The 18325-nt window shown below is 43.8% G+C and overlaps 1 protein-coding gene across 4 annotated transcripts in view; it reads left to right on the plus strand.

The window, feature by feature from the left end:
- The window catches only part of SERINC5 (serine incorporator 5), a 98387-nt gene that overhangs the window by 47359 nt on the left and 32703 nt on the right, over window positions 1-18325 (plus strand). For all 4 annotated transcript variants that reach the window (XM_054715120.1, XM_008161983.3, XM_054715121.1 and 1 more), the window contains one exon: window positions 952-1119. In XM_054715120.1, the coding sequence (XP_054571095.1) occupies window positions 952-1119 (168 nt within the window). The remainder of the gene's footprint in view (window positions 1-951; window positions 1120-18325) is intronic.

An 18325-nucleotide genomic window follows, 5' to 3' on the forward strand; every position in this document is an offset into this window, starting at 1 on the left:
TTCATCTGTGTTAACAACAACAACAGCAAAGTACCATTCTTGTAAGTAATATTAATAAATGGGGGAGGCTATGCATGTATGGGAGTAAGAGTCAATATGAGAAATCTGTACTGCCTTCTCAGTTTTATTGTTAACCTAAAGCTATTCTAAAAAATAGTCTTTGAAAAGAAAAAAAAAAAATTAGCATCAGACCCAAACCTGGAAACTTAATCCATATTTTGTTTAGTATCCCCAAATAATGTATGGTTGCCAATAAAGCCCAATCAGAGATTAAAAAAAAAAAAAAAAGCTGGTTTCCCCAAATAAAAGGTGTGTGTGCTATTGGTGGTACAGAGAAGCTCTCTGCTCCTCTGCGCCCATGCCCCGCACAATAGCCTGAGAGCTTCCATTAGGGGCGTGAAGCTGTGGTCAATACTGCGTGGGTAAGAGGCATCTATTCCCTGTGAGCTTCAAGTTGGACCCTCCCATTATTTCCTGCAGAGGAGGATGGTGTGAGCATACATAGCCTTTACATCCTAGCATGTGCCTGGGTGCTCATACAACTCATTCTTCTGCTCATGGATTTTGACAAGTCCTTTTCTTGGGCCCGATTCCCTGTCTTTCATGTTCTCCTCACCTCACTTTGGCCTTTTTCTAGTTCTTGGCCTCCTTTGCTTTTAGCTGATCCCGGAAATCTTTATTTTGCCGAAGAGTAATGATTATAGTGCTTCAGGTGAATTGTGCTTTTTCTGTTTAATTATTGGGCATCTCCCAGGCCTTAATGCTTATCATGAAAGACATCCTTAGACCCATTCTGCGGAAGGCTTTGTTCACATACTAAACTGTTCCAGCATGCTCTATGGGCAGGATGGCTCAGAAAAATGGTGGCTGAAAGGTTGACCCGCAGAGGGCTGTGGGTATCAGGCTTGTAAAGCAGTGGCTTTAAGAGGATGTTCTGTGTTTCTTTTTCAGTTGGCCTGCTGCTGTGGGACTGCTGGCTGCTCTCTCTGCTGTGGCTGTTGCCCCAAGATCCGACAGTCCCGGAGTACCCGCTTCATGTATGCCCTCTACTTCATTCTCGTCTCTGTCCTCTGCTGCATCATGATGTCACAAACCGTGGCTAATGCGATGAAAGAGCACGTAAGTCTGCCCTGTTTCAACTCTTCTCCGTTCTGATGGTTGATGAGGGTGTGTGGGAAACATCCAATTTAGCGGATGGGCCCACCCACCTGGGCCCACCCACCCCAGTGTGGTTTTGGGTACACTCACTCTCTCCAGACCTTCAGGGAAGCCACTTTAATGCTTTCCTGATCTTTAGTACTAGTGTGGATGCAGGCTGATGCTGTTCGTGGGGAGGATTGTGTGTTTTGTCTCAGCCTTGTTTATAGCGTTTCTGATTAGATGTACAGTTTTTTCTTGTTCTAAGGACGGCTGCCAGTATTTCAGGAAGTAGCTGTTATAAAACACTTAATTTGGCCTGTAGAGGAAGTATGATAAAGCCTGTGATCATTCCGCAGGTAATGAGGCAGCAATAGGGCGGTTTTTACTTTTCTGGATATGTTACTTGTAGGGTGGGTGTCTCCAGACATTACTTGGGCAATAGAGACACATATAGGACCTTTTTTCTGGAATTTCCCCACAGTAGGCTATTCATCAGCCAGATGATGGGGGCGGGGATGTGCTGTGGTTTTTTTTGTTGTTGTTGTTGTTTTTTTAAATATATTTCTTTATTGATTTCAGAGAGGAAGGGAGGAGAGAGAGATAGAAACATCATTGATGAGAGCGGATCACGGATCGGCTGTCTCCCACACGCCCCCCACTGGGGATCAAGCCCGCAACCCAGGCATGTGCCCTTGGCCGGAATCAAACCCGGGACCCCTCAGTCCGCAGGCCGACGCTCCATCCACTGAGCCAAGCTGGCCAGGGCGTGTTGTGGTTTTTGAGGGAGTCCAATAAATAACACAGTCTTGCCCAGCTGGTGTGGCTCAGTGGTTGAGCATCGACCTATGAACCAAGAGGTCACGGTTTGGATTCCTGGTCAGAGCACAAGCCTGGGTTGCGGGCTTGATCCTCAGTAGGGGACATGCACGAGGCAGGCGATCAATACGTCTCTCATCATTGATATTTCTGTCTCTCCTTTTCCTTTCCTCTCTGAAATCAATAAAAATATATTTAAACACACACACAACACCATCTTTCCCCTCCCAGGTTCTGACAAATCGACAAAAGGACTACAGTGTCAGCAGGTACATGCCAAACATCACTTTTCTCCCTCATAGACCTGATGTGAGACCATATGGCTTGTATCTGCAAGGAAGTGGGCATCCTACTACCGATCCCCAAAATGAGTCAGACTCACTCACTCTGGGGGTCCATGGGCCAGGGCCGGCTTCGTCTGCAGGGGCACCGTTTGCTGGGAAGAGGAACCGTTATGCTCCTTGGGGCAGCTCCCTTCTCAGGGAAAGGTGAGCTTTGCAAGGCCCCTTTGCCCTTACAGCTAAGTGCTCTGTGCTCTTGGAACGCCACCCCTAATGGAGATGGCATCCCCAGCAGCACTCCGAGGAAGTGTTCCTTCTCCCCAACCTTATGCTGAAACTACAGACTATTGTAAATACACTGTGCTTGAAAACAGCCATTTTTTAAAAACTCATTTGACATATTCCTATCCATTCGTTAAAGTAGGCCCTTTGAAGCTTTCTGTTAGGTAATGCTTTTATAATTGTGGCTGTATGATCTGGAATATACCAGAACTACTATCCAAACTTGGGAGATTAAGATTCCCCTCTGATTGCTTCACACAGTGGATCCCTGTCTACTCAGTAAGGCACCACAGTGGGCGCCATGGGGCATTCGAACTTGTGAGAAACGAAGCTGATAATTCAGAAGACAAGGCATAAAATCTTCTGAGGCATAAAACAAAGTGGAAGTGAATAACTACCATATGAGAGTAGGCACGAAGTGCTGTGGAAGTTTGGAGGCAGTGAGACCAAGAACTAAGGCCGCCTTATTAGTTTGCACCAGGTTTCACTCCATCTTGATGGTGTTTGTCTTGGATTTCCTTCCTCTTACCATGGTTTAATTTTCTATGTTTGTGACAAGAAGTTTAAGAGGAGGAATACTGACAGGGTCGATTTTATTTTTATACTAATCCTAGCATATGTTTATTGACTTTAGAGAGAGAGAGAGAGAGAGTGGGGGGGTGGGGAGAGAGATGTGAGAGAGAAACATTGATTGATTGCCTCCTGTATGTGCCCCAACTAATCGAACCTGAAACCTTTTGGTGTACGGGACAATACTCCAACCAACTGAGCCTCCTGGCCAGGGCTGGCAGGGTAGATTTTAATTCTTCTTCTGAAGGTCCACTTAACCTTCCACATACTACCTTTGTTTTTCAGGTAACTCAGTGTTCTGTTTAAATTCAACAAGGATTGGCTTGAGGACCCACTGTGGTACTTTGGTAGGAACTCTCTGTGTGAACCAGATGTCTCTGGTACGACCTCTGCTCTTTGCTCTTGAGGAGTTTTCAGCCCTGGCTGGTGTGGCTCAGTTGGTGAGCATCGTTCCATGCACTGAAAAGTCACCGGCTCAGTTCCTGGTCAGGACACATGCCCAGGTTGTGGGCTTGATCCCTGGTCGGGGTGCGTATACTAGTAGGAGGTAACCAATCAATGTTTCTCTCTCTCTCCCCCATCTTCCTCTCTCTCTAAAAGTCAATAAAAACATATTTAAAAAAATAAAATAGTATTCAGTCTCTGTAGAATTAAACTTTGTATCCAAGAAACAAAACCTGAAACCATATAAAATATATGCAAACCTATCAGAAACGTTGTTACTGGAGGCAGCGATCACTTGGGAGCCACAGGTATTTATTTATTTATACATTTTTATTTATTTCAGAGAGGAAGGGAGAGGGAGAGAGAGATAGACACATCAGTGATGAGAGAGAATCATCGATTGGCTGTCCCACACAGGGGATCGAGACCACAGCTTGGGCATGTGCCCTGTGCCTGGGAATCGAACCATGACCTCCTCACGTTCATAAGTGGATGCTCAACCACTGAGCCATGCCAGCTGGGCTACAGGTGCATATTTTAGGATGTGATTTTTATAATAATAATTTTAACATTTGAATTACCATCCATGTAACCTGCCCTGTGAAACAGTTCAGAAAAACTCCGGCCAGTATCTATGATTTCTGACTGTTTGTAGAACATTTAAGAAAGAGAAGGTATTGAGTCGTGTTGCTAGGGAAGGCTTCATGGAGGAAGTGACTTGTGTGATAATGAGCGTCTTAATTGCTAGTATTTATTGGGTGATACCAGGTGCCGGGTTTTATTCTGAACTTTTACCTGTATATCATCTCATTCGTCACTGTTCTACTCACCAGATGAGGAAACTGAGGCGTTGAATCATTTAAGTACCTTACTCAAGGTCTCCAGCTCTGGTTGGTGGAGTTGGGATTTGAACCCAGGCAGAATGTGTTCTTAGTGACTAGACTGTACAGGTAGAGAGGAGAGAAAACAACAAGAACAGGCATGTGTAGAAGGACAAAGAGTAGACATGAGTAGGTAAAATGACCAAGTCTTGCAGGAATTTCAGTGCTCAGGTGTGCCATTTGACGATGGTCTGATGTTAAATGGGTAGCCATTGTAGGTTCATTATAGAGTAGGAGGCTGTCATCAGAGATACTTAGGGCAATGGACCCAGCAGTGGGGTGTGTGTGTGTGTGTGTGTGTGTGTGTGTATGTGTGTGTGACTGTGTGTGACTGTGTGTGACTGTGTGTGTGGTGTGATTTGGTGTGAGAGCAGAGGGAGGAAGGGAGGAGAGAGAGAAGGGGTTCTTATAAATGGGAGCTTCATAGAGGCTCTTATAAATGTTTCTTTGCCTGTCCCCTGAATGTACTCATTTAAAAATGGTTTGGCTAGGCTTCCTGCATAGGGAATGAAGTCCCTGTGGGCGAAACCAATCCTTTTCCATCTTTAGGGCCTCACAGGAGGGCCGGCCAGCTGGTCACAAAGTCAGCTTGTTTCATGGCCTATAGAATAGAGTCTGACCTCATCCTCAGGCGGTGCTTGAGGGTGGGTGTTGAAAGATCCCCTTATGGGGAAGCACACTGGGCTTCTGCTGAAGTCCTCCCCCGTCATTGTTGGCCTGTGGGAATGTTTGAGTTGTGATGGGAGGAGGAAAAGCATGTATGCTTGTAACAGGCCGGAAGGGAGTGTGCAATTGCCTCCCACCCAGCATTCCTGTGCCATGGACAGGTCTCTGTCCAAAGCCACGTGGGCCTTTGTTATATGACTTAAGAACAGAGGGCATGCCCTAGCTGGTTTGGCTCAGTGGATAGAGCGTCAGCCTGCAGCCTGAAGGGTCCCAGGTTCGATTCCGGCCAAGGGCACATGCCTGTGTTGTGGGCTCGGTCCCCAGTAGGGGGCGTGTAAGAGGCAGCCAATCAATGATTCTCTCTCATCATTGATGTTTTTCTCTCTCTCTCCCTCTTCCTTCTTCTCTAAAATCAATAAAATATATATATTTTTAAAAAGAACACGAGGGCAGGAGCCTTTTCACTTATTTTCATTTTTTGCCTTGGTTTCAGAATGTGCTCTGTTTAAGTTTGAACAAGAGGGAACTACAAGGAGCGGCTGGGCCAAACTTCTCCCTGCTTCTTCCCACTAGGGGCGCTCCTCTGTCCCGTGAGAGCTTTGGCTCAGAGAAAGCGCTGCTGTGCTGGGTGAATAGGGTGTGATTTTGTCTCCTGGAGCATTTCCCCCATCTCCCCATTTGATTGCAAGTCATTCATGTCTGTTACCATGTCATTCAGGGGGTACAGCCTTGCAATATTTGATGCCGGGGATTAAAAATCCATTTTAGAACTTAAAACGCCAAAAAATAAAAATAAAAAATGAGTGAGGGATTTAGGCCTCCCGACTTGCACCACTAAATCAAGATGTAACTTCTCCATTTGAGTTTGGGGCACCCTGGGAAGCTACACGGGCATTTTGGGAGGGAGGAGAAAGGACTCCTTGTTTTCTGTGGAAGAGGGGCCCCTAGAACCAAGGGGAGGACAGGTGACCCATGTGGCCCTCAGACCTTCTTCCCTGCGAGGTCAGTACGCCAGGCGCAGGTGGGAGGAGCCTTGCATTGTTCCTAACCTGAAGCATCTTAGATCCATTTTCCTCATCCACGTTCCACTCGGTGCCCGGGCCGCTCTGATTCATTGAGATGGGTAATAGGTGGTGCCTGAGATGGCTCAATCTCCACATTTTAATTTTTTCAGAACCAAAATACATCTTCCACAATGCGGCAGGCTGTGCTCCTCCCCCCCTCCCCGCCCCCGCCCCAGTATTGTATGTTTATTTAAAATTTAAAATTTGAAGAATTATTCCTTGTAATGGGAAAAGAGGCCACTAAAATGTTTGTTTGTTTGCTTGTTTATTTATTCATTTATTTATTAAAATGTATTTTTATTGATTTCAGAGAGGAAGGGAGAGGGAGAGAGAGATAGAAACATCAGTGAGGAGAGAGAATCATTGATCGGCTGCCTCCTGCACACCCACTACTGGGGATCAAGCTGGCAATCCCGACATGTGTCCGGGAATCAAACAGTGACCTCCTGGTTTATGGGTTAATACTCAGCCACTGAGCCACGTCAACTCAGCTAAGATATTTATTTTGATAGCCATCTTTTTCTTGTTCCCTCAATGGTTTTAGAAGGCATTATACTTTCTTTCTAATCTTACGTGATCTCTTTAGTTAATATGTTTTACTTGACACATTATTTTCTGCTCTGCCTGGTCTGGGTCAGTGTTCCTTTGAGTGAGTGGCAATGCGGAAACTGCACTCCTGTGTTATTATTCTCTCTTTGGATGAAAGCGCTTATTGGTTCTTTGCAGCCCAGGGTGATAATGTTGCAGGGTAGAGTGGGCTTCAAAGGAACATTGGATAAGACCTGACAGGATGCAGATAAGAGGGGGACTCAGGACTGAAGTTTCCTCTGAGTCTTCAAAGTAGCTCCTGAATTCCATTCTCTCCCTGGGCTTGATGAAAGTAAGCATGCCTGCCCTTTAGAGTCCCAGCCCCCAGCCCCACCCATTAGCCAGTGCCACACCTGCAATTTCAGTTAAACTTGGAACTCTCTTAGCCTAGGGGTTGTGAATTGGCCTATGGGCTTTTGTTTGGGCAATAAAAATAAATGAATAAATTGGGCTGCCTTTAGCAGGGCTAACCTGCTATATAGTTCACCAAAGGCCCCATCCCAGATGCTTGCTTATAGCCTATCTCACATCTTCCCCTAACTCCCCTTACTTCCCCCTAACCCTAGTCTCCCCCCACACCCCCACCTCCAGCCAACACCCCAAAGGCATTTGAATTTGCAACTCCTGAAATAACTTAAATCCTTTGAGTTCACAAGTTTTTGAAAGGGCTGTGAGTGTCAAAATAGACAGGGCTCTATCTCACCCATCCTGGTGGGCAGTATGGAAGCAGCTCGGTGTGCTGGAGTGGTCTGTGCCAATCTACATGCATAACCCCAAGCCGAGACCTCAGAAACTTCTTGGTCATAACTAGTCTACCCCTTTGCATGCTGGGATCTGGCATATTTATCCAAGTAACTGTTTAGAAATTGTCCTGATCACTGTGGTGCACTGGGCTCTATGGACCACTCAACGTCAGGACTAATGTAGGGTGGAGGTGGGACCCCAACTTGAATCTAAACAAGACCCCTCCTTCCCCAAGTTAAATCTATCACCTACCCCTCTCCCAGTTACTGGAAAAGGGACCTGGCCCTGAGGGGATCTGCCTAGGGCTGGCCGGTGGTGTGTGGGTTCTTGACTTAGTGTAGGAAAAATTTCACCACAGGTGAATATTAGAGGACATTTATTAAAGCAAGGATAATCTGAGAGGGACTAGGTGGGGAAATGAGCCTAGGCTGGGCTGCTTTGGCTCACTCTTATGGACAAGTTTAGGGGGTTCTTGGGTCAGCACTCAGCCATTGAGCCACTCTGGCGCGGCTGGGGCCTTAGTTTTGAGGAGTTTTAAAGGCAGGTATTTAGGTGAGGTCTTAGGGAAGGATCTCTAATATATTTATCAGCTTTATACTGATGTACCAAAATGAGATTTATTCCCTTAACTTCCTCTGTCTAATTGGTTTTCTGCTATCTATCTCCCTGAGTAGGGTGATTTAAGCTACTACTATTTACCCTCTGGTAAAATATATATTTTTATTAATTTTTAGAGAGAGGAAGAGAAAGAGAAAAGAGAAACATTGATATGAGAACAATCAGCTGCCTCCTAAATGCTCCCTACCGGGGATCGAACCTGAAACCTTTTGGTGCATGGATGATGCCCACCCAGCTGAGCCACACCAGCCAGAGCCAAGTTATTTACTCTTAAGTGTCCTTGGTTTAGGGAAGATAGGACTTACTAAATGGCTGCAAACTGCTGTTTAACTGTCTCAGTTTCCCTGTTTCTCTTGTCCTGGCTTACTAGCACATTTCACCCCCATTAAAATCTTAAGCACATATTCTTTTTTTTTTTTAAAATATATATTTTATTGATTTTTTACAGAGAGGAAGGGAGAGGGATAGAGAGTCAGAAACATCGATGAGAGAGAAACATCGATCAGCCGCCTCCTGCACCACCCCCACTGGGGATGTGCCCGCAACCAAGGTACATGCCCTTGACCGGAATCGAACCCGGGACCCTTCATTCCGCAGGCTGACGCTCCATCCACTGAGCCAAACCGGTTAGGGCTTAAGCAAATATTCTAATTACAGTCTCTACATTCATCATGAAGTCCAACATTTTCCAGGGAAGTGGAAAAGGGGGTTGCTACTGAGGCTGCTAACTGGATTTAGGCCCTTTGAATAAAAGTAGATGGGCTTAAAGGATTTTCCTCTATTTATTCAGAAAATCCGGTCTGTGTTTTCATACCCTAGGGATGACATATAAACTTTCTTTTGGTCTGTATTTCTCAGTCATTGTCACTGCCACATGTATCATTGTCTTCACCAGAAGGAGGAAGGGGGAGATGCAATGATGGGAAACTAATGTATAACAGCAGTAGTAATATCAGATTATGTGAAAGTAAATGAAAGTGAGTCAGGAGATTGATTGTAGATATTCTAGTCCCAAGGCCACACTCACATCTTGTTATTCATCACCCAGAATGAAATGGTCATCTCCTCTGTGCCTGAGCCTTAAAAACTCCCCCCACCCCTCTCATTCTCTTGCTTTCTTGGGGTAGCTCTTTAGTTTCTGGCTTTGGTTAGTCTTTATATGTATATATCTGCATTAGAGTAAGTATTGTTTGTGGGAAAGCCCTCCCTGTGCTAGTCACAGAGGATTAAAAAAAATACATAAAACTGAGTTACTAAGGATCTAGTTAGATAAAACAAAACAAAACACACAACTCACATTTATGCTAAGTGTCTGCCCTGTGAAAAGATAGCAAATATCATGCAGTGTTAAGCAGATAAAACAATGATCTCTCTTAGAGTATAATTTGAATAGAGTGTTAGCTTTTTAAAGTGGGAGAATCTAGTCATAATCTGAACCAACCCCCTCATTTGACAGGCACGGGGAGCGGGCTTGTCTGAGGCTCTGACACGAGGTAGAGGTGGCATTCGAACCCAGGACTGCTGCTTTTTCTGCCTGTATGACTTGGTTTGGTTGCTGTTCATAGAAGTAACAGGAAAAGCCTTAAAGCTATCCTTCTGCCCGATTCCTAATCTTTCTTCTGGAGTTTGTGGTGAGGGAGAAGTATTTCTTCGGGGAACAGTACCACCTGGCACCTTTGGCAGCTTTCTTAGCTTATCTACTCCCCTCTCCACTCCCCGCCCCCCCCCCCCCGACTCACACCCCACCACCACACCCCACCTCCTTCCTGTGGTGAAGTCCAAAAGCTGGGCTGAAGGGACAACTGACTCAGTCTGGTAGAAAATAGGGGCAACCACAAAACTCCAGAGTTTATTTATTCGGTGGCTTTGCATGTAAAATAGAACCTGCCTTCAAGTTGTGTTTGGTGTAATCACCTTTTTAAAGTAAACAAGCAGCAGCAGTGAAAAATATTCCACTTTGATCCAGAACACCACGTAGTTTGTCCCAGCACAGAATGGCAGGTGTTTAGGCTGAAGCGGGGAAAGTCGGGCTCTTGTTTTGGTTTTGGTGTTGATTGGTTGAGCGTTCTGAGAACAGTGTACCTGAGAGAGACCTAGCACCAGGTGTTGCTATAGAGAACGTTGAACTCTAGAGTAGAACTCTCTATTTTTAGCTGGTGTTTTGTTTTTATGTTAGAGCAAGCGTCAAATTAGCAAACATGTGTATATTGCTGACCCAGTTCTTTGATTCTGGAGCATTGTTTTAAAATTCAGCCAAGATAGAATGCCTTTCAAAAGTTCTCTTTCTGAACAGCATCTGATGTTCTCCTTCCATGTGTCAAGTGTATCAATGAGGTTAAAGGTGGGTTTGGGCCATCCGATTTCAAGGTCCCTGTAGAACATGGAGGGAAGGTTCTCATTGTGGCCTAATCAGAGTTTCCCTGTGGGAAGGTTCCACCTCTTCAATCCTCCTGGGTTTCCAAACAATTCTATCTTTGGTTTTGGTTTTTGTTTTTAAATATATTTTATTGATTTTTTACAGAGAGGAAGGGAGAGGGATAGAGTTAGAAACATCGATGAGAGAGAAACATCCATCAGCTGCCTCCTGCACACCTCCTACTGGGGATGTGCCCGAGACCAAGGTACATGCTCTTGGCTGGAATCAAACCTGGGACCTTTCAGTCCGCAGGCCGACACTCTATCCACTGAGCCAATCTGGTTAGGGCCTATCTTTGGTTTAAATTTCATCTAGACATAACGCCACATGGGAGAAAAGAGTTCCTTGGCTTTTCTCATTGCTGGGGCTTCAAGCTCCACACTAGTGAATTCTGGGTAATGATGGTGGGAAATAGTTTTGTGCTACAGGCAGGGATTTTAACTAATGGATATCCTGCTGTGAGTTGGTTTTTTTTCTTTTCTTTATTTTTGAGTCTGAACCAAAGACAAAGAGATTTGATCCTTGTCCAGCAATAATGAGCTTGCCAGGAGCCCGAAAACAAGAAACAATAGTTATTGTCCTTGGTCTGCAGGATCCATTACCCAAAGCATTTGGGGTCTGGGGTGGGGGTGAGGGGCATCAGACATTAACAGGATCTCTGTTTCAGGATGTGTCTGGCTGTGGGAGGGGGAGAAAGATAAGGTGTGAGAACTGAAGTTTTCCTAACCCTTTTTTTCTGTCATCAAAACCATCTGTTAAGCAACTGTCCTCAGATGGGGCCTTGGAGTGCTCTGCAGATAAATAGGACAGACAGGTGCGTACAGTTAAAAATGAACAGTTTTGTCGTTACAGACATGGCCCAGAGGGAATGGACAAATGCCACAACACACAATGAACTAAGCGACAGTAGCCTCAGAAAGCTTGGGAGCAGGAAACACAAATATTGTGACTAGTTGAGTCTTGATACTTTACACAGAGTTTAAAAGTAGGTGATAGTGTTAGTTGGGTAAACTGTAATCTGAGTTCATGTTTTAAAAAACCTTTTAAGTCATGTAATTCACCCCTCTTCTCTCCCTTCCTCCCTCCCTCCCTCCTTCCCTCCCTCCCTTTCTTCCTTCCTTCCTTCCTGGCAGGTACCAAGCACCCTGTGAAGTACGAGGTGCTGGGATGAAAAACAATAACAAATTATAAAAATTACTCAGATTTAACTTCTAGTCAAACGTGTTAAATTAGCTCTGCTGTGAAGGGAAGCAGTGTTTGCCACCCCCAAGATATGGCTTTTGGGGTATTGATTTTAAGCTGGTTGAGCATTGGGAAACAAAAAGACTCAGAAAAAACCTTTCCCCCTTTGCTGCCTAGAAGGAGTTTAGATGGAGGATCTGTTCCTGGAGGGCCATTCACACAGAGATGTCAGCAAACATTTGCTTTTCCTTCGCTGTGGACATGCCTTTCCTACCCAGCTGTCTTCTTAGCTTGGAAATGGCATATAAATCTCAGCTACCCAGCAGTACTTAGTTTTTTTCTATTATTATTTATTTTATTTTATTTTATTTTATTTTATTTATTTTATTTTATTTTATTTTATTTTATTTATTTTATTTTATTTTATTTTATTATTTTATTTATTTTATTTTATTTAATTATTTTATTTTGTTTTATTTATTTTATTTTATTTTATTTATTTTATTTAATTATTTTATTTATTTTATTTTATTTTATTTTATTTTATTTTATTTTATTTTATTTTATTATTTTATTTTATTTTATTTTATTTATTTATTTTATTTTATTTTATTTTATTTTACTTTATTATTATTTTATTTTATTATTTTATTTTATTTTATTTATTTTATTTATTTTATTTTATTTTATTTTATTTTATTTTATTTTATTTTATTTTGTTTTATTTATTTTATTTTATTTTATTTTATTTTATTTATTTTATTTTATTTTATTTTATTTTATTTTATTTTATTTTTTTACCCAGCAGTACTTTGGGTCTCTATTCTTATGGCCCCTGAATATACATTCATATAATAGACTTTGTACACTTTCTCCTGTTAATATGCCTCTGTTGATTTGATTATTAGCCCAGCGAGAAGGACTTAAAACATGAAAGGAAAAATGCCTTTTGCCCCCAGAGCTGGCTGTCATGATTTCTATTTAAAGACTAGAGGCCTGTGCACAAAATTCGTGCACTGGCGGGGTGGAGGGGTGGGTGTGTCCCTCAGCCAGGCCTGCACCCTCTCCAATCTGGGACCCCTTGGGGAATGTCCGACTGCCGGTTTATAGGGATCGGGCCTAAACCGGCAGTCAGACATCCCTCTCACAATCTGGGACTGCTGGCTCCCAACTGCTTGCCTGCCTGCTTGCCTGATTGCCCCTAACCACTCCCCTGCCAGCCCAGTCGCCCCAAACTGCCCTCCCCTGCCGGCCTGGTCGCCCCTAACTGTCCTCCCTTGCCGGCCATCTTGTGGCAGCCATCTTGTGACCACATGGGGGCAGCCATCTTGTGCGAGGGTGTGACAATTTGCATATTACCTCTTTATCATATAGGATTAAGAAAGAATACAGCTGTGTCCAGGAGCCTGGAGATCTTCCTGTAAAACAGGTTTCAGGCAGTATATTGCATGACATAAGGAAAGGATGTGGCCCTTTAAGCTCAAGATGGATTGATCTGTTTTTCTGCTCTGAAGGTAACAACTGACTTACAGTCCCAGGACGGGTTGCAGAACTCTGGTTTGTTTGGAAACAGGAATTCCTCTTGACCCCAGTAACAAAGACCCCTAACAGAATGACAAGGTGATGCCAGGGGAGAAATCAATTAGATGAGGAAAACCATGGAACCCTATAACTGACCAATCAACACAGCCCACATCCCTGAACCCCTTACTCATAACTTTTACCTGTAAAAGACCCCATTTGCAAATTATTGAGGAGCTTGGGTTTTTGACACCAGCTGCCCATTCTCCTTTCAACAGTACCTTTGAAATATATGCTCTCTTTCCTTTTACTGCAACCTGGTGTCAGTTTATGTGGCTGTCTAGGCGCTGAGGGAATGGGTCGAGAACAGGGATGTGGGTCTGAGTAGCACATAGTCTTTGTTCTTAGGGAACGGGACTCAGGTAGGGAAAATGAGAACAGTGTGGTAAGTACAGGGTGGGGCAAAAATAGGTTTACGGTTGTTTGGGCAGAAATAATACAGTAATTAATAATAATAATACAAGAATAAACTGTGTTTCATGTACTCAGAACTGTACTAGTAAAACTACTTTTGCCCCACCCTGTATATACAGAGAGCCCCCAAAGTTAGACTGGGTGTGTACACAGTTGTGTTTGAAAACTAAAAATATGAGAACTGCTTTAGAGACTATAGGAGACAGTCGTGTCAGCTCAACTATCACTCTGTGAACCATTGGGTCCTATTAGAACTCAAGAATGCTTACTCCCCTTCCTTGTCTGGAGTCGGGGCTGAGGTGAGGTGGGAGATTTTTAAAAGGGAATGGATTGTGCTACACCCCTCTTAAAGCAGAGCTGAGCTTAATCCCAACGGGGTTGATTATTTTGGGGTGTGGTTTTTAAATTTCAGTGAGGCTGTTTCTACAGTCTTAAAATAAGTCTACAATTATCTCTTGACATGCCGGCTTTCATCAGTGTGGGTTTTATTTTTGGTTCCACAGGCTGTTTGCATAACAGATGTGAGGACTTTTTTCTGTTAGAGCTGTTGAGGGCTCTGACCCACAGAAAAAGCATTGGCACTTACAGGCGTGTCTTCCCCCATTCCCTCCATGCCCCTTCCAAAAAACTGTTTATACAGGCAGAGAAATTAAAAACTTAACTTGCTGCTTTCAAAATGACATGTGGGGCCCAGCCGGCATGGCTCAGTGGTTGAGCGTCGGTCGACCTAGGAGCCAAGAGGTCACGGTTTGAATCCCTGCTCAGGGCACATGCCTGGGTTGCTGGCTTGATCCCCAGTATGGGGTATGCAACTGATCGATGATTCTCACTCATTATTGATGTTTCCCTCTCTCTCTCTCTCTCTCTCCTCCCTTCCTCTCTGAAATCAATAAAGATATATTTTTTAAAATGTGGGAGACGAATGGTTGGATTCTTAAGCACAATTTCCAGTTGGGGACAGCATTGAGCCCTCTGGCGAAGAGGCGTCTGAGGGGTGGAGAAGGCAGGGCAGGGTGTTGGGACTCTCAGAAGGCGTCCAAATGAGCTGCTGTGCTCTCTGCTGGTCCTTGGGCTTTTGATCTGTAGAGTAAGTTATCACCACTTGTCATTTGCCTTTGAGATGCTAATTTATACTTCAGCAGTTCTGCACAACTTCTCAGCTAGTCTTCCTGGTGGCCCAGGGGTGGGCGAACTTGTCCCGTGAAGAGCTAGCTACAAAACATTTTTGGCTTTGAGGGCCATGTGGTCTCTAGCAACTGCTTAACTCTGCCATTGTAGCGCATAAGCAGCCAGAACAATGTGCCAACAAATGAGCGTGGCTGTGTTCCAATGAAACTTGGTTTACATAAGCAGGAGCTGTCATTTGCCGAGTCCTGTGTTAGATCTTCAGTGGCTCTGTGCGAGTCCTATGCAGTTAAGTTTTCTCCTTCTCACCACAGGGAGAACTTCAATGGCCTAAGCTTTGTGCTGAGGACACCAGAATATTTGCTTAAGTTGCAGATAACTGGGCTGTGTGAACCATATACTGGGTGGATTAGGCAAGAATAATGTAGCAATAAATTTATCATGATGTGTTTAATAGTATGTATGTCTTACTCTGTGTGGCCTTTTGAGAGCATTCTCAGGTATAGGTAATTTAGTATTCTACTTATGTAGCCAAACCAAGCCTTTTGGTGATCAGGAAGAAGTAGGAATGGAGAAAATAAGTGTGGGTATTCTAGTTTCCTTGTTGCTGGGTACCCTCAATTCTAAGTCTAATAAATGGTGAAATGGGAAAGATGCTGGGCCAGAAACTTAAATGCCTGACATGTTCTGGTCCTCAGTACTAGAATCGGGGGCCCTCAGAATCATGAGGTTAAAGGTAATGGCGGAGTCAAATCTTTTGGGGGATATTAGATTCTCATGCCCCACCTATGGTGAAAAATAATGAATAGTGAAAAGTAACCATGAAAATGCTTGCAGTATCCATGAGGTAGAGCACACATGGTTTTGCTGTTATAGCATTTCACTAAAAGTTAGCTCCCCGTTAGCATGGATTTTCTTAACTTGTTTTATTCACTGCTTGTAACCCCACAACATAGAAGAGGAGTCTTGAGAAGAGGAGTCTGATGAGAAAGAATCAAACTCTTGCTATATATATGTTCAAGTGTATTATGTCATATATAGTACATAATAATTTCACTGGGTTTAAAACATTATTTACAGAAGACAGTCATGGCACATCGTTGAATTTGCACATACGACACCCACTGTGTGCCAGGCTTAGACATTCACGGAAAGAGCTGATGTGGGGCTCACTGTCTTTTGTTTTAAGCGGTCCGAATAAATAGAAAGCGTTGTCTGTTGAGACACTCAGTCGTCCTGTTGTAGAAACCTCAGCATCTCTGTTTAGGTGGCATCCTTCAGCAGGCCTGGTTTCTTTCAGGGCAGCACAACGTCCTCCATTAAACCGTATGTTCTGTGGGTGGGGGTGGGAGTGGGGAATGACCATATTTTCCAGCTAAAACAAAGCCCATACCGCCATAGGCCACATCACATCAGCGGACAGGATCTATCCCATTCCGTGGCCCCCAGCCCCCAGTGCTGTTGCCTCTTTGAACAGTTCCTACGTTTTCATTGAAATGGACGCTCAGTTCTCCTTCAAGATCAGTAAGTGGTGAGGTTCTTCTTCGCGCATTCCGCCTTGGATGTTACCTAATTCCCAGAACAGAGCCCTTCTCACCACCATAACGAGTCAGTCCTCGGTGAATTGTTTTGTTCAGAACGAAAGCTTGTTAGTTCAAGTTTGATTAGAATTGTGTTCTGACTGTCTAATCATATTGTGGCTGTTTGATCCCCACGGCGGAGGGGCATGCTTCCAAGATGGGGAGGAGCAACTGTGTGGGGGCAGTGCAGTGCGTCCCTGATTTCAGGGGTGTCAGTCCAATAAAACCGGCGTGAGGAATTTTTGCTCCTCCTATGGTTTTAATAATGACACAATGTAGACTCTTCTCTTAAAAATGTTTAGAAACCCAGACAAAAGAGAAGCAAGGATGGGTTGTCGCTGTTTTTTAAATAGTCTTCACGTCCCACAGAGGGCCTCAAAGATAATGTTGTTGAGAAATGAGCCTTGGTTGCCTAGAAGCTGCCTGCGGGAGGATGGAAGCTGATGTTAGCATTCCCGTTTCACAGCTTCTGTCCATTGGTGGGTAACAGACAGACCTCACTCTCATGGACCCACAGAGAAAAATGTATTGTCTTAGGAAGTTTGAGGACAAGTAGAATGTCAGAAAGGGGGGAGGCAGACAGACTGGGAGAGGCTCTTGGTTCTGAAATTCATTTTCAAATAAGGGATATTAAACAGAACATGCAGATCTGGTTCTTCTAGTTTTTATGACATTACTCATGCTGAGCTGCCCAAAGCTATCTTTGCATCTTAGTTTCATTCAGTGCCCTAGAAATTTGATATAATGGAATGTAAGAATTGTTGACTTTGTTAATATGCCATATTCTCATCTCTCCCAAATAATACTTTGATATTATGGGAACATGATTGTCATCTTCCTCGTCTTCATTTCCATATTTATTTGCCTGAGATAAAAGTTGGTTATGGGGCCTAACTCTGATTTCTCCTATGTACACAAATTATGTGGATTTTCTCCTATTCTCACCTTTTTAAATTTAATTCTTTAAAAATAATAATACATTTTTATTGATTTCTGAGGGAAGGGAGAGGGAGAGAGAGAAACATCAATGATGAGAAAGAATCATTGATCGGCTGCCTCCTGCACGTTCTCCATTAGGGATGGAGCCCGAAACCCAGGCACGTGCCCTGACTCGAACCGTGACCTCCTGGTTCATAGGTCGACACTCAACCACTGATCCACACCGGCCGGGCTGAATTTAATTCTGTGTTGATGTTTTGAACATCTCTTCCATGCCTTGGGTGGTGACTAGGTCTTCATAAGACAAGTATGTGAATACTGTATCTTTCAATATGAATCCTTTGGGAAAGTGAAGAGAGCATCTGTGGAGTTCTGAGATGTTCATTTCCCGCCATGTGTAAATCTGAATGCATCAACCAGTCAGTCAGTGGTTCATGTCAGGTGCCTGGCTCCCTTCTCCAAGTTCTTTTTACAAAAAAGTAATACTTCAGAATTAAGAAAGTTTACTTAATGGGTTTTATGGATTAGGAACTATGGCAAGGACTTTCCAAAGATGAACTGATTTAATTCTCAGGGCAACTTCATGAGGGTGGGTGTCAGTATTCTATCTTTAAATTATTTTATTTTTCAATTACATTTAGCATTCGATATTATTTTATACTAGAGGCCTGATGGTCATCCAGGAGGACATCCGGAAGGACGTCTGGAAGGTCGTCCGGCTGTCCAGTCTAATTAGTTTCAGATATACAGGGTGGCAGTAGTATTTCATAGTATGAGAAGGGACATTGAGGCTCAGGAAGGTGTGTAATTTGCCCAAGTTAGTGGTGGAGTTAGGGTTGGAAGTGAGCTGTTTATTCTTGCTGATAATTTGTGGCTTTCAGTCTGATTGCCTTTAGGGTTGGGAGGAAGCCACTGGCCCTCAGGTCTGTACAGAAACAACACAGATGCAGTGTCCTTGGATGCCCAGAGGCATGTTTCAGAGGCAACACCCTTA

Source organism: Eptesicus fuscus, chromosome 4 (genome assembly GCF_027574615.1).
Source record: "Eptesicus fuscus isolate TK198812 chromosome 4, DD_ASM_mEF_20220401, whole genome shotgun sequence".
Classification (NCBI taxonomy): domain Eukaryota; kingdom Metazoa; phylum Chordata; class Mammalia; order Chiroptera; family Vespertilionidae; genus Eptesicus; species Eptesicus fuscus.